The sequence below is a fragment of the Sinocyclocheilus rhinocerous genome, unplaced genomic scaffold (assembly GCF_001515625.1).
Source record: "Sinocyclocheilus rhinocerous isolate Xijiao unplaced genomic scaffold, SAMN03320098_v1.1 scaffold1088, whole genome shotgun sequence".
Lineage (NCBI taxonomy): Eukaryota > Metazoa > Chordata > Actinopteri > Cypriniformes > Cyprinidae > Sinocyclocheilus > Sinocyclocheilus rhinocerous.
In genome coordinates this window covers 166351-183321 of record NW_015662001.1, presented here as the reverse complement: position 1 = coordinate 183321, position 16971 = coordinate 166351, and the positions used below count along the sequence as shown (strand labels likewise).

Sequence of the window (16971 nt, the reverse complement as noted above, 5' to 3'; positions counted from 1 at the left end):
CGCTGCCTAGCCATTGGTTCGTTTTTAATACACTGCACGAACCAATGGCCGTGCAGTTTCACTGCGTGAATGAAAAGGCTTCAGTTCAGGAGAAAAAAGGCTTTTTTCCCATATGTGTCTAGCAAGACGCAGTACTCGTTCCCGTATCTCAGGGAACCGAGGTTACGTTGGTAACCGAGTACGTTTTTTAGTCATGACTAGAAAGGAAAACATTGTACCCAACAGTGCAGTTAGTGATCTGGTAGGTCTGTGTGCATTGGGAATCATATTTTGCTTAAAGACCATTTTAGGTACACAAACACATTAATTGTTCTATATGCAAGCATCAAAATATGTCTAAAATGTGTATATGTCTACGTGTAAATATGTCAAAATATGTGTAAAATTAAATATTACATGAATATGACAGCGCCCAACTATATAGTGCAGCATATTTTGAAATCAAGGATTTAAAGTTGCAATAAAACTGAAGTCGTGACCGATCCTTTCTTTCATATTGTAGCGTGTATGCGAGTGTAACAATTTATGAAAAAGAAAAAAAAATTCAATTTAAAAAGTGGATCAACGCAAGCCTGCAGGGTTATTAAATTAGATTAAATTATTGGAAAAGTCCTGCATATCTCACCAGAGAGAAGTCTATCATTTTACCAGAAGATTGAGATAAGATATTTTGTTTAAAGATTAAAAGGTCAAAAAATATGTTCATGGATGAATTGTTCACAAGATGTAATGTGCATTTAGAAAATAGAAATTTCATTTCATGCTGACTTTAAAGATTGTTGTACATGCGTGTTCAGTGACAGACAAAAATCTCCTGTCTGCATCCAATTAGCACGACGGACATCACACCACAGTACACCCGACTATGCATGTTACAAATAGACACGTAAACTGCACCAGTTAGTGCTTACCACAATTTTTAAAAATGCTACAAAAGTGGGCATGGTAAAGCTGTGGAGTGGAGTGGAAGAGGGAAGACAGACAACACAACAGCATCTTCAGATTCAAACAGTTTAATTTCACTCCCATTGAAAAAGTTAAAAAAGTTAAATAATTTAATTCACAAATACAGTGGGTATAGAAAAGAATCACCCCCATTTAAAATAATTACATTTTGTTGCTTTGCAGCCTGAAAATGAAGACGGTCTCAGTTTCTGTGTTATCCAGCTGTATTTACTTGCTTATAAAATCCAAGTAAAAGATATGAAACCAAAATGTCAGGGGGAAAAAACAAACAAACAGAATCACTGAGTTGGAAAAAGGATCACCCCCTCCTAAAAATCACTTGTGAACTCAATTAGGTGTAACTAATCACCTTCTCAATAGCACACAAAGCCATTTGACTTTCAACTGTGATCAGCTGTGATCATTTTGAGTAGCTCAGCATGAAAAGAGCTTTCCTGGAGCATTTCAGTCCTTGATAGTGCAACTGAAGCAAACAATCAACTATGGGTGACAAGGCACTGTCAAAAGATCTCCAGATAAAGTTGTGGACGCCTGTCATTTCTGAAAATTCTGTCATTAATTACTCACCCTCATGTCGTTCCAAACCCGTAAGACCTTCGTTCATCTTCGGAACACGAATTAAAGGGTTAGTTCACCCAAAAATGAAAATTCTGTCTTTAATTACTCACCCTCATGTCTTTCCAAACCCGTAAGACCTTCGTTCATCTTCGGAACACGAATTAAAGGGTTAGTTCACCCAAAAATGAAAATTCTGTCTTTAATTACTCACCCTCATGTCTTTCCAAACCCGTAAGACCTTCGTTCATCTTCGGAACACGAATTAAAGGGTTAGTTCACCCAAAAATGAAAATTCTGTCTTTAATTACTCACCCTCATGTCTTTCCAAACCCGTAAGACCTTCGTTCATCTTCGGAACACAATTTAAGATATTTTTGATGAAATCTGAGGGCTCTCTGGGATATGTCTCTACTAACTTTTACCACTCTTCTTTGCAGAACTGCTCAAGCTCAGTTAAAGGGTTAGTGCACCCCAAAATGAAAATTCTGTCATTAATTACTCACCCTCATGTCGTTCCAAACCCGTAAGACCTTCGTTCATCTTCGGAACACTATTTTTTCAGTTCAAAAATTGGAGTCAAAGCTTGGAGTTCAAAAGCTTTTTTAATGTTTTTGGTGCTCAAGAAACATTGTTATTAATTTTTAAAAAGTTTAAAGGGTTAGTTCACCCAAAAATGAAAATTCTGTCATTAATTACTCACCCTCGTGTTGTTCGAAAACCCGTAAGACCTTCGTTCATCTTTGGAACACAATTTAAGATATTTTTGATGAAATATGAGGGCTCTCTGACCCTCCTATAGACAGCAAGGTAACTACCACGTTTAAGGTCCAGAAAAGTACCAAAATATTATGAGATATCTGGATAAAACGCGCGTTCACGACAGTACCATGATGCGAGCGTGTGGCGACGCCGGCACTGACCCAGATCTGGCGTGATGATGTCATTACGCCGGATCTGGGTCAGCGCCGCCACAAGTCGTGAACGCACGTCCAAAGTGACCCAGTAGAGACAAACATGTGGAATAAAGTCGTTATTTTTGTTTTCTTTGCACAAAAAAGTATTCTCGTAGCTTCGAAACTTTACAGTTGAACCACTGATGTCACACGGACTACTTTGTCGATCATCTTGGTACTTTTCTGGACCTTGAACGTGGTAGTTACCTTGCTGTCTATGGGAGGGTCAGAGAGCCCTCATATTTCATCAAAAATATCTTAAATTGTGTTCCGAAGATGAACGAAGGTCTTACGGGTTTTCGAACAACACGAGGGTGAGTAATTAATGACAGAATTTTCATTTTTGGGTGAACTAACCCTTTAATTCGTGTTCCGAAGATGAACGAAGGTCTTACGCAGGGTTCCCACGCTTCTTGAAAGTGCTTGAAAGTACTTGAATTTCAGACATATGGATTCAAGGCCTGGAAAGTACTTGAAGACAAACATAGGTCCTTGAAAGTGCTTGAATTAAATTTGAAATAAAATTTATGCAGGGATTAAAGTTTTTCATCGCTACGACAGATTTCCGTCAATCGGAAAAAAAATTAGGGGAAAAGAAACATGTAGCGCATTGTTGTTGTTCTGCCGGCACACCAAAACTCATTCCCGGCCACGGCTGCAGCTTCTCAGTGACAACATAGGGATGACTATTTTCCAGAACTGCAACCTTGAGTATCCAGAATTACAAGGTGACAGGTTTTCAAAGACTTTGCTTGGGTAAAAAATCCTTAAAAATGACCCCTACTTAATAAGAATAACATTCTGAAGTGTTGTGAAATACATGAAGACTATTTTTATATGCTTTATGGACAGATAAGTTGAGAGTGGCTCTTGAAGGACCAGCACCATATCCTCTTGTACCACTGTTTGAAGAATTTATCTTCCAGAATCTGGCAGTAAGTTTTAGGAGCTCATTTTTGTCAGTCTCTGCAAGACAGACTTTTCAGGATAGGAGATGGACTAAAAATGAACTCCCAAAACTTACTGCAACGGCAACCTCACCGCTAAATGCCGCTAAAATTTACACACTGCACCTTTATTACAACAGTTCAATAAACACTGACTGCCTGATTTTGCTCCATTTCTTTAACGAAAATAGTTCCAAATTAAGTAACAGCTTAGCCACTTCGCATCTCTAAAAGCAAACAGCTGAGTTTCATTCATTCAATGAAAGTGCATTTTTGAACGAATCTAGTGAGTCAGTGATTCATGATTACCCATTCATAAAAGTAGCGTAAAGTAATCAGCCATTCGAACGAATCAATTGAATTAATGATTCAGTGACTTATAAACATACATTTTTTAATTTGACATAGATGAAAAAGATGCCATTACAAAGGTAAAAAGAAAATACCCCTTTAAGTCACTTTGAGTCAAATGTCACCTCGTATTAGGAAGGCAAATTTTTGATCAGTATTTTTTATTAACAGAAAACAAACAGAGCTAAGACTCTGAAACACAGGCTTAGAACAGATACAGGAATCTGACGCAATGCGGCCACCTCTGGCTGCGTCAATCCACAAAACCACAATTAATAAACCGCCCAGACGTGCGTGGGGAAGGCGCATAAATAGCCCTCAGGATGAGAGGGCTATTTTTAAAGCTAGCTGTGTGTGAGTGAGTGTGTGCACAGGTGTGTGGAGTCAAGGTAACGGAGTTCAGGATGGGCAACAGCTGTGTGTGTGAGTGTGTGTGTGTGGAGTCAAGGTAACGGAAAAGGAGTCCGGGAGGATGGGAAAAGGCGACCTCTGGTGGTGAGAGGGAGAACACCAGCCGCCAGACCCTGACACATTTAACCACTTTTTATTAATTTAAAAATTGAGAGATTCTTTCAAATTTAAATCTTGTACAAGAACTACAGCAAAAATCTGTTTGATGCATATTTTATCAATATTTTAGAAATTTAATTTGAATATTACCAGTACTGACTTCAATGGATTTCATTAAATTCCTTTGAACTCAACTGCTCAAAACGGTCTAAATTTATGAAACCTACACATTCAAAACATTATTACTCTGAAATTTTTTATGTAAAGGTTAAGTGTAAGTGAAATGTTAAGTACTGTAAGGTCTTTCATGACACTAAATATTCTGGGGTGTGAATTTGATAGGTGCTTGATATAAAATAAATGGTGCTTTAAAAAGTCCTTAAGTCTTTGAATCTGGTGTTCATGAAAGAGTGGGAACCCTGCTTACGGGTTTGAAACGACATGAGGGTAAATAATTAATGACAGAATTTTCATTTTGGGGTGAACTAACCCTTTAACTGAGCTTGAGCAGTTCTGCAAAGAAGAGTGCTAAAAGTTAGTAGAGACATATCCCAACAGACTAAAGGCGGTAACTAAAGCAAAAGGTGAAAACTCAGTGATTGGGTTTTTTTTATTTTATTTTATGACATGTTGGTGTTATATCTTCCACTTGGATGTTATAAGTTGCACTGAGTAAATATAGCTGGATAAAACAAAAACTGTGTCCGTCTTCATTTCAGGCTGCAAAGCAACAAAATGTGATTGTCTTTAACTTTAAGGGTTATTTTGTCTTTTATATAAGTCTTGGTTCTATCGAGGAGCTATAAAGACTGGTTACTCTCACGAAGTGAATGAATGGCTCTTCTTTCAAAGATGCACGACTTCAAGGTGACTGGCCAGTGCTTCCCACAGATTTGAAATATACTTGCGGTGGAAAATTCCTCAAATAACAAATAATGTGTTTTTTTTTTTTTTTTACAATGTTTTTATTTATTGAAATTCATTTGAATTATATAGGCTGCTATTACGTTTCATTACATTCTAATTAAGGGTGCTCCGATCAGGATTTTTGGAGCCGATCACAGAAACCGTATAACAGGAAGCAGTATCTGCCGGTACGATCACTGATACCAATCTTTTTGAAGCCTTCTTTTTATCATGTAGTATTATTTATAGTGATGCTCCAATCAGGATTTTTACAGACATTCATTCAGGGTCCGAATTTAATTTTTGAAAATGGGGTGAATTCTCCTCTTAGGTAACTCATGTGGGGGTATTTTTTAAATTGAGGTGTGGGGGGATTTTTTTTTTTTTTTGAAATTTTTCAAAAATATATAATTATCTCACCTAAATGTTTCATCACATAGTGCATTTTTGTTTTTTCAATGGGGCAGTTGCTGCACAATAGCTTACACACAGCACAAGTCTGATTTTGTGAGCTGTATGTGAGGCGGCCTTATGTGTGTGTGCTTTGAGTGTGCATGAGTGCACCGTCTCTAGGAGAGACGCTGAATGGTTTAAACACTGGATGATTTAAAAAGAAATGCAAGTTGAAGTAGGGCTGGGCGATATAGCTAAAAAATTTGTCAACGGTATAATGTTTCATATCGTTCGGTATCGATTATTATTGACATTTTTTTTAATAAAATTTTTTGAAAACAAAAAGCATTAGAATTTTTTTTTTTTTTTTTTTTTAACCACTGTATTTATAATTAACACAATTTATTGAGACAAACAACAAATATTTTTTGTTTTAACAATCAAACACAATAAAAATTAAACATATCTAATTTCTAATGTTTTATATGCAGATTAAATAGGTCTTTATTGTATAGGTCTAATTGTCTCCCGAGGCCACAGGAGTGCGCAATGAACAAAATAATGCAGTGCATTCAAATTGTCAACGCAGGGAAGTAACTCTATAAAAACGTGCATTACGTCTAAATTAACTCATAAAAATCTAATATAATATCGTAAATTGCACAAACAATTATGAACAAAACAGCATCATGTATTTATGCATTGCTTAATTCAAAGAGCCGAAGCACCATTCACACAGACGGCATTTAAAAACATCGATATCGAAGAAGGTGTACCGTCGATAAATATCAATACCGTTTTATCGCCCAGGCCTAAGTTGAAGCCATTTGCACATTTTGAGAGGGAAAGATAGAGAGCATGTGGTGATTCACTCATACTGTTTGTGAAATTATGTCTCACAGAAAGTTTTCAAATTACTCTTAAGTTATTTAATAAGGAAATATGAATTGTACCTCACCTTCAGCATTATAATTAATTTACCCGCACCGGACAGATTGAGACGGTGCCACTGCATGTCATGCCAAACCTCTCACGGCAGGCTCATTGTCAGAAACTAATAGTTTCTGGCTGGGCACTGGGTTGAGAGTGGGACTGGTGTCATCATCCTCAGTTCCGATGGTGAGCGGTGATCCACAGGACACCAGCACCCACTCCTCAAAGGGAGCGAAGCTCCCTCGAGGACCCTCCCCGGACAACTGGGCCTTTGTGGTGGTGTTAAGTCCAACGAACAAAAATGTGCAGAGGCAGTCATACGAGAAGGGTGACTTATGGGCGAGGTCGAGGAATTTTTCAAGGGAGCGGTTTCCTTGCTCAAGGCACAATAATTTAACAGCGGGTATATCCATTGTGCAGGGAGGGGAAACAAAAAACAAGGAAACAAACAAAAACAAAAAGGCACACACAAAAAAACTGCCACAGTAAATAACTTCTGGGTCCTTCTTCTGTCACAATGCGCTGTATATAAACGCACAAAGTAGAAGATGAATATTTCTTAAATCCAACACACAGGCAATTCAAACACAGGGTAGTTTAAGAACAACAAAGACATAACATTGACGAGACAGGACAAACTGAACTGAAACTGAGAGAACTTAATGTAAGTACACAGTGTAAAGGAGGTGATTAGTGGAAACTAGGGTTGGATATTTGATATTCGGTATTCGTTTAGATTCCGCTTAATGATTCCTGCGTTCACATTTTAATGTGATTTTGAACAATTTAATTGCAAGAAGGGAAAGAACTAGCACACTGTTTTGCATGCCGCGCATACATCTGAAGCGCAAGCATGGACAACCATGGTCCCGGCACGGGTTCCCTGTCTATGTCCGTTCTGTGCATTTCCACTGCAGAAAAGGTTGTTCCAGGCTGTAATTGACTTCTTTCACATTTTGCGACTAATGTGCACAAAATTACGTCGGTATATCCTCGTAATGACAGCCATTTTTTGTCTTAAAGGGTTAGTTCACCAAAAAATTTGAATTGGCTTGTGTTTTACTCGCCCTCAAAGCATCCTAGGTGTATATGACTTTCTTCTTTCAGACGAATCCAGTCGGAGTTATATTAAAAATGGTCCATTAAAAATTTATATTTTTCTTACAAAAACGCATAATAGCCAGGACAATTTTTAATATAGCTCCGACTGGATTCGTCTGAAAGATGAAAGTCATATACACCTAGGATGCTTCGAGGGTGAGTAAAACACAAGCCAATTTTCATTTTTGGGTGAACTAACCCTTTAAGTGAATGCAAACAGATGAGAAAGAAAATGCATATTTAACAGTATTTTTAGATCAGGATTTAGACAGCAGCCTAATAAACGTGCGCTGACTTGTCATTAATGTTAATCAAAGAACAAAGTAAAATCATTCAGTGATCTTGATTGAATTTCTTTTTTTTAGTAACTTTAATGATTAATCTGTATTGTATTTAAAAGAAAAGAAAACTATGCAGTTTTTTTAAACTTTTGATTTCAATTTCTGTACCTGAATTTTTTATTTTTTTATTTATTAAAGCTATTGCTAATGGACTACTTATAATACTAATAATAATAATAATAATAATAAATATGTTTAATTTATATAGCGCCTTTCCTAAGCTCAAGGACACTGTACAAAAGCAGTAACACAATAGACAGTCGATTCACATAATCATAAACAGTCATTTCACAATCAATTAATCAAATGAAGTGGACATTTGCCCAGTCCGTGGATAGACATGATTGCAGTTATATATCATGGTACAATTATGTACTGGAAACAGAGATACATAACATAGTATAAGTAATAACAGAAAAAGGGTAGTGTCAATAAGAAACAAAGAATAGTAAATGCAACAAAAAAATACACAGAACGAAAATACTCCGAGAGAATTATAGCTGGTAGTATAGGATGAGGAGAGTGTCTAAAGAACATGTTATGACTGATAGTATTGGGTAAACAAGTAGGTTTTGAGTTGTGATTTAAATACAGAGAGTGAGGTTATTGTCCTTAGTGCCAGTGGTATAGAGTTCCATAGTTTAGGTACAATTACTGAAAATGACCTGCCACCCATTGAAGATAGATGAAATCTAGGTACAGTAAGAAGTTCACACCCTGCAGATCGAAGTGATCGAGGTGGAATGTAAGGAGACAGTAGATCAGAAAGATAAGGAGGAGCAAGACCATCGAGTGATTTAAAAGTAAGCAGAAGAATTTTGTAAGTAATGCGAGATGATACAGGAAGCCAATGGAGTTTAAATAAGATAGGGGTAATATGAGCAGATCGTTTAGTATGGGTTAATATTCTTGCAGCAGAATTTTGAATATATTGTAAACGAGAGATAGTTACTTGCACTGAGCCTCGTGACGCACTTCCGTTTTGAAATAATACAACTCGGTTATTTCCGGTTATGTGTATTTTCAATGTGCCGTAATCAACTAGTTGACTTAAATGCCTATTAATATGAGATTCCGTGGGATGATTTCAAAATCCGGACATTTTCAGAGACAGGAGAAGAGATAATCTGATGATGACTGTGTGCAGAATTTTCCAAACTCAACCAAACTTTAAGTTTTAATCCAACATAAGCTGATCTGATCTGATAAAGCAGTGGCTCGTAAACATATGTGATTGTTTCGCCACAGGGTGTCAGTGCTCTAAACTAGTAATCGTGATGCTGCAGTATGTGTGAGATCTGATGAATAAGATCAGAATGAACCTTTATTTATCTGTATTAAATATGTTAGTCACTATTCTGTGTCATTTTTCATTCACAATCATTTCACTGTATGCAATGCCAAAATATGAATATTCAATAGTCTCACTGTCAACGCTTTAGTGTTTAAAATTTATTAAATGTTTAACATCGTTCAATTTCTTTAAGGCAGTTACCACACATTCATTCAACCATTTTAAACTTTGGAATAGGAGCACCAACGCACACAAGCAATATTGCTCTTACAAAAATTATCCGTGGTTTTACTACAAATGAAACCATAATAAACCACAAATTAACCCGGGTTTTGCTACACTAACCGTAGTTTAACCATAGTATTTAAATTTGGTTATACAAATGGTAAACCGCAAAAAAAACAAAAACAAAAAAAATATGGTTACCACTTTTACTATAGTAAAACCATGGTTATTTTTTGTAAGGGTCTTTATCAGTCAAATGAATTTAAAACTGTAAATTCAACAGGTATGAAATATCAGTAAGAGAACAATTTGAAGACAAGCGCTGGACCTCGGCAGGTTAGTGGGGAAATATATTTACACCTTAAGGCACACCTGTGCAATAATCATGTTGTCTAATCAGCATCTTGATATGCCTCACCTGTGAGGTGGATGGATTATCTTGGCAAAGGAGAAGTGCTCACTAACACAGATTTAGACAGATTTGTGAACAATATTTGAGAGAAATAGGCCTTTTGTGTACATAGAAAAAGTCTTAGATCTTTGAGTTCAGCTCATGAAAAATGGGGGCAAAAACAAAAGTGTTGCGTTTATAATTTTGTTCAGTGTATTTATTATTCAGAATGCATATTTGGAAGAGAAATATATGCATAGGAACATTTCAGCAGGTTGAAGATAATACATGTTAATGCAGAGAATATGAATAATTTTTTTTTTGAATTGCCAGCCTTAAAACGTAGTAATAATCTGCTTTCTCATGAGAAATGGTCTGTATGTAGGTTCGCTAAATGCTGACCGGAAATTCCCGAGCTGTACTGAGTAGAACACGGAAGTAGTTGTGCAAGTAGTCCATTGATTTGTTTGTTCCTATTTTATTACTGACTGTTTACTTTTAATGCTTGAAATGTATTATGTTAGTCTTCTATTAGTTTATTTTATTAATCGTTTTTTTTGCTGTGATTATTTTTTTAAAAACCATAGCTAAAAGTTCCTCTTGCCTAAGTGTTCTGTAGGATGCTGATTTTTTGTTCATTTTATTCAGCTGCAACCGAATGCTTTGTAAAAATACACAGAATAAATATGTTTGTTAATAAATATCTAAATCTTTGACTTTATTTTTGTTTTTACATTATTGGAAACAAAACTAGGAATTGATAAGTATGATAAGAATCAGAATAGATAAGTGGAATCGGAATCGATAAAATTCAAACAATACCCAACCCTAGTGGCAACACAGCTGAATGAAATGACATATAATAACCGTAACCATGACAACAAACAGGCAGGGAAAAAGTGCAAATGTAAAATGAAGGCCAGACTGAATGACACTGATAGTAGACCTCATTGCCTATGAAAACATTGCATTTAATTTAAAGTTTGAAGCAAACTTCTTTGCATCATTGTGCATAGGGTATAGGCTATTGCACAAAGACAGTTAACCCATAGCACCATCTAGTACACTTACAAATTTCTGTAAGTATTTTCTTAATATAAATATTATCCTGCAACTGAATAGTTGAATAAAAAAGAAGTGTAATAGTGTTATTTTGTAAAGCCCTATTTTGTAAAATTACTTAAATATGTATTGTAAAAACCCAAATACAAATATTTGTGCAAACATTTTGGTGAGACAATTGTAATTCAAAATAAATAAATAAGTTGTGTAGTGTATTCCAGCCTTTAAAATCCAATTGAAATTCTGCATCCTGTTTGCTGCCTCAGTTAAATTCAAATTTAAGAATTCTATTGGAATCTGAATTCTGAACCACAAACATCCCTAAATCATAGATGCCTTTCTGCACAGATGCATATGTCTGTATACTGTAGTGTACAGTAGGCATACTATGCATTTTCTCCATCAGCTGTCAAATTTAATAAGATTTGTTTTTTATAGTGCTTCTCTCGTTTTCTCTCAGGTTGACTTTGTTTTGCTGGGTGGGGATCTGTTCCATGACAATAAACCATCTCGCAAGACTATGCACTGCTGCATAGAGGTGATGAGGAAGTACTGCATGGGTGACCGGCCAATCATCTTTGAAATCCTAAGTGATCAGGCTGTCAATTTCAGCCACAGCAAGTAAGGCTTAAAGGGGTCCTTGATTATGATTTCACTTTTTTAACATCAGTTAGTGTGTAATGTTGCTTTTTGAGCATAAACAACATCTGCAAAGTTATGACGCTCAAAGTTCAATGCAAAGGGAGATATTTTCTTTTACAGAATTCGCCTTTTAAGGCTTACAACAAATGGCTGGTACGGACTACAATGAGCTTCTTCCTGGGTTTGTGACATCACAAACCCTAAAATTTACATAAACCCTACCCCTGGGAACCCACAACAAAGGGGGTGAGACCATGTTGGGCTGCTTTAGAGAAGATGAGTTTTTGTAGTAGAGTGTTACCGTTATAAATTAAAGGGGTCGTATGATGCAATTTCAAATTTTCCTTTCTCTTTGGAGTGTTACAAGCTACACCAAATACACAAAATAATGTTCTTTTTAGCAACGTCATATGACCCCTTTAAACAATCACTCAAAAAAAAAAAAATGCTACAACACAAATGTGTATTCTGTTCTACTAAAGCTATAATAAAGATAAACCCGTATATCAAAAGATAACATAAACAGCAGTAGCATTTACAAATAACAGCGTATATAAAAAGTATGAGACAACTACAAACAAAAAAACATACCATCCTGTAAGATCCGTCCTTGCACAGGTTCTGCTCGATCCTCTACACCAGGGGTTTTCAACCTGTGCCAGCACCTGTCAAGGGGGGCGCGAGCATCAGTTAATTCAGAGATATTCCCTTGAGGATTTATGAATATGAGTTAGCAAATCTTTAGCCATCCACTAGGGGGCAATCTGACTCCCACTGCTAGTCGACAGTTAGAGCAGATTTGGCTCGAGTATCAGTCACGCTTATTGACAGTGTAAGATGATTTACGGTTAGCCGTGTCGGAAATCCAACCACGGATTGGCATGTTGTTATCTCAGAAACAGGCTCAGCCATCACATTGAATCAGGTAAACTGGTTATATATTTATGTTTCAGTATAATTACGCACGCTATACCAGGGGCGGTTCTAAACCCTTTTTAGGTGGGTTTCAGCACCCCTATCTGTCACCTTAGCCCCCCAAAACTATCTTAACGATCAGGCCAGTGCTGCTTCCTCAAAGTTTTTCATTCTCACGTGTTTTAAGTCTTGTCAGTTTAAACAAAGTAATTTTAAGCCATTTAAGGCCAAGACATCTCAGTGTGGTACGCACGCGCTGTGATAAAGCGTTTCTATGTGCACCGTGCACACATCGGAAGTGCATAAACAGATAGCCTTCTCAGACAGCAGGTGAATACCAATGGCTGTCTTGACAAGGTATCCTTGTAAGCACAGTCGGTTGTTTTAAGTGAACGTAAATAGTAAAGAAAATATCAGATGTACATCAGTATAACGGATCCGTGCATTTCTTATATAAACGTTAATCAAAAAGAGCAAAAGAAAAATCATTCCCTGCTTTAATAGCTTTAATGGATATTTGCGTTATGTTGATGTTATTAAAGTAATTCGGTGTGAATACAGTAATGGGGGGGGGGCGCGAGTGAAATTAGACAAACTTGGGGGGGCGCATGTCCTAAAAGGTTGAAAACCCCTGCTCTACACTAATATTCTCTGGGTCTGATTCAGGCTCAAATTGATAAGGCAATGTTGACGCCATTGTTTACAATACACCGGAGCACATGCAACTACCCGTAATGGTAAGGGGCGTGACGTTTATGGACAACGTGCACTAGGCGGTTAGCGAATCACAGCACACTTGGCCAGCTAACCAATCTGAGCCCATTGGGTATTTCTGAGGCAGGGGCTTCATATAAACAGGAAGTCAACAGACCGTTTTTAGGAGAACGGAAACAGTGGTGTGGAATAAAGGTAAAATATGTGAAAAATAATGCGATTGACCACCCCTTTTAAATTTTTTGTGATGTCTTGATGAGAAACACTGTCATTGCTTATGTCTTGACACCTTGACATTGATTACTTTTTTTTTTTCACCTCATTACAGGAATAGTTCAAACCACAATAACAATTATGAATAAATGAATGCATAATGACTCATAAAAAACTTTATTATATGTTGTATCATCTCATGAGTTATAATACATTGTAATACCTACTTATTTGTGGTTATAACATTTAAAAGTATGATGATTTATTACACACAATGAACACATTGTATCCACTGAAGTTAAAATGGATTATATTTCCCATAGTTACAATGTGTGTAGTCGTAAGTCCTATATCTTGACATTAAGATCTGCACAATAATTACTTACAAACACATCTTATTACAAACACGTGTTTTCTTAATCTAAAATGACAAATACAAAGTCTTCTTGTAAACCTCCAAAAGGCTTTGTAATAGGGTTGTGCGATTTGGGGAAAATATCTAATTACGATTTTTTTTTGACAGATAATTGTGATTGCGATTTGATTTGCAATTTTAATTTTGCAAAGTCAAGCTTCAGCTTCAGTGTGCAGCACAGTATGGGTATCATTACCCTGTAGGGCTGTGCGATTTGGGCAAAATATCAAATTGCGATTTTTTTTTTTTTACACATTGCGATTTGCGATTTGATTTGCGATTTTAATTTTGCAAAGTCAAGCTTCAGCTTAATATTGTCAATAGTGTGCAGCACAGTATGGGTATCCCTTTTGAACCACTCTTGACTTTAAAGGCTGGTTTAACCCTCTGGGGTCCGAGGGTGTTTTGGGCCCTGGAGAAGTTTTGACATGTCCTGACATTTGTGCTTTTTTCAGTTGCTAATAAACATTTTAATGGCTAAGTTTAGTAGCACCATAATCAGCACAAACTGGGCTACAATAATATACTAGTACTAATTTATCGAAACAAAGAACACAATTACCACATAGCAAACATATTTTACCATGCAGAAACTAAATCAAATGAAAGTAACATCTGTCAAATAGTGAATGCACACTTACTCTAAGATTCTGAACACCACAAATAATATTACCACATATTCTAGGAATACAATTACAATTACTATACTGTGCACTTACTCAGTAGGATTTTCCAGGATTTGCCTTTCTTGTGCAAGATGCCGGTGATGCAGCCACAGTCCCAAACGAAAATTTAAACAGTTTCAAACATTTTAGCGTCATTACTCCATAAGACACGGGTATAACACATTCAAAATATTTACACCAGAGCAGATATTCATGAACAGAAGCTTAGTTACATTCATAAACACAAGCATGCTTTGTATGTAGGCCTATTCAATCCAAAAACTATAGTTATAAACATACGGCTATAATCGTGAACCGAGAATATACTATCACAGTAAAGTTTTGACTAATCATTCTTACTGACATTAGGCTAGTAACATTATAACTCCTATTACTTTTATATCGTATTTCTGTCTGTTATAAAACATAAAAAAAACATCCTGGCATCGTGACATTTAGATGCTGTGAATGAAACTTCATAATGTTTCACTTGATTATACATTTAGTCAGGAATTATAGTTTGGAGAAAGTCTAACTAGTAAAATGTGTACAAGTTATGTGAAAACTAATACAAGTAGGTTAATAAAAAAAGACTTACTCATGTTTATGATCACTGCTGGATCAAGCCGCTGCATTGTTTTTTCCTGAGATAATCCAACGCTTCTTGTGGTGAATTCTGTCTTATTCCTCTCAGCGTTTACACGCCGCGCGCTTCATGTGGATGATTATAATATCTATAGCGCGCTCAGCGCGTGGGCGCATTAGATATAATGAAGGGAGACGTGAAAGACTGGACATCGCGTTGGTTTCATATGGATTACTTTATCACAGAATATTTGCTTTCGATAAGACTTGCTTAGTTTAAAAGTAGACATGTGAAGCTTTCTATAAATATATCTCTCATGTCTCTTTGTTGAGTATTTGCTGAGTTACAGTTCATTTTAATGACGCGTTTCTAAATGAAGATCACGCAGACCAAGGCGGCAGACTGCGCACCCTGTTTGTTTTCTTTATTTTATAAATGCACAAAGTTTTGTTATTATGCATGTATAAAAATAAAAGTAGACCATTTACAGATTCGATTGATGTATTGCTCTTATCTGTAAGATCAAAACTGAAAGTGTAATTTAAGTTATTTTCGGTGTTATCAGGAGAAGATGCCACAAAACGCGTATCCGCGTTTGTCGACCCCAAAGGGTTAAAGGCAGGTTAAGACCATCACAGAAAAAGTCTATTAACATACAGATCGTGTGCCCTGCTTGAGTGCTAGCAGCAGAATTGCGGCATTCATACCTGGCCAATGTTCCTTGGTGAAGCCGCTGGATCCTAGTTTGGCCGAGTATTCTGTTACGGGGCGAACGAGACGTGAGACGTCCGGATCCAAGTGCAAGGCTTTATTTACAAAGGCGTGGTCAGAAACAGGCATGGGTCAGACAAAGGCAAACTGGTATGTAGAAGACAAGGCAAGAGCAGTCCGGTAAACAAGCGAGGGTCAGTTGAACACGAGAAAACAGACAAGGCAAGACTAAGATAAGGCTAGGAAAACTAAAGCAGACTCCGTAAGGTAGCTATCAGCTAAACCGTGATATACGCTAAACAATACTCGGCGACTTGAGCAGGATCTGAGTGGGTGTTATATAGTGAATGTGTGATTGGTTACAGCTGTGTGCAATCAGTGCAATGGATGATGGGATGTGTAATCCGGGATGACATGCAACAGTTTGTGTAGTGTGAGAGTCAATGTAAAGGAACGGTGACCTCTGGTGGCGATCGAACGGAAGTCCATGGACAGGATTCGTGACATTTAGGGTCTCCATGGCAGTGACAGGCAGGGATGAGAGTTCATAAACCGCTTCCTCGGCTGAATTGGGGCAAAAATAAAGTTCATGTGCTGCCTCTGGGGTAGTTACATGCATGGTTGGAAGTTGTAATATGGCCTCCTTGGTTGTGGCAGACTGCGCTAAGAGTTCCTAATCGGTGACACGACCAGACAAAAGTTCATTAAGGGTCTCCATGACCGGTTCAGAGCAGGACAAAAGGCTGAGAGTTCACAGACGGCTTCCATAGCCGTGACAGGACGGAGGTTCTACAGTAGTAACATCAGGAAACAGGTAGAGTTCATTAACGGTTCCTTTGACCGCGACGTGACAGGCTGAAGGTGCATTGCTGGGCGCCACCACCGCGCAAGGAGCTGAAGCGAGCACCGCCACCTCGGGAGGTTCTGCAGCATGGGCCGCCACCTCTGGAGAAGCTATAGCGGGTGCCATCGCCTCGGGGTTAGGGATACCAGCTGCACGTGCCGACACCAGCAGTGGGTCCTCCATGCTGGATGCCAGTCTGGGATACTGAAGAACAATCCTTGAGGATCTGAATGCAACAGACAGGAAGTGACAGGACTCCGGATGATCAGCTGTGACGTGACTCTGGATGATCAGCTGTGATGTGACGTGACTCTGGAAGATCAGCTGTGATGTGA

General features: G+C 37.5%; 1 protein-coding gene across 1 annotated transcript in view; it reads left to right on the top strand.

Moving 5' to 3' along the window:
* The window catches only part of LOC107727241 (double-strand break repair protein MRE11A-like), a 142636-nt gene that overhangs the window by 1959 nt on the left and 123706 nt on the right, over nt 1-16971 (top strand). The window contains exon 3 of the mRNA XM_016537046.1: nt 11392-11552. Coding sequence (XP_016392532.1) covers nt 11392-11552 — 161 coding nt within the window. The remainder of the gene's footprint in view (nt 1-11391; nt 11553-16971) is intronic.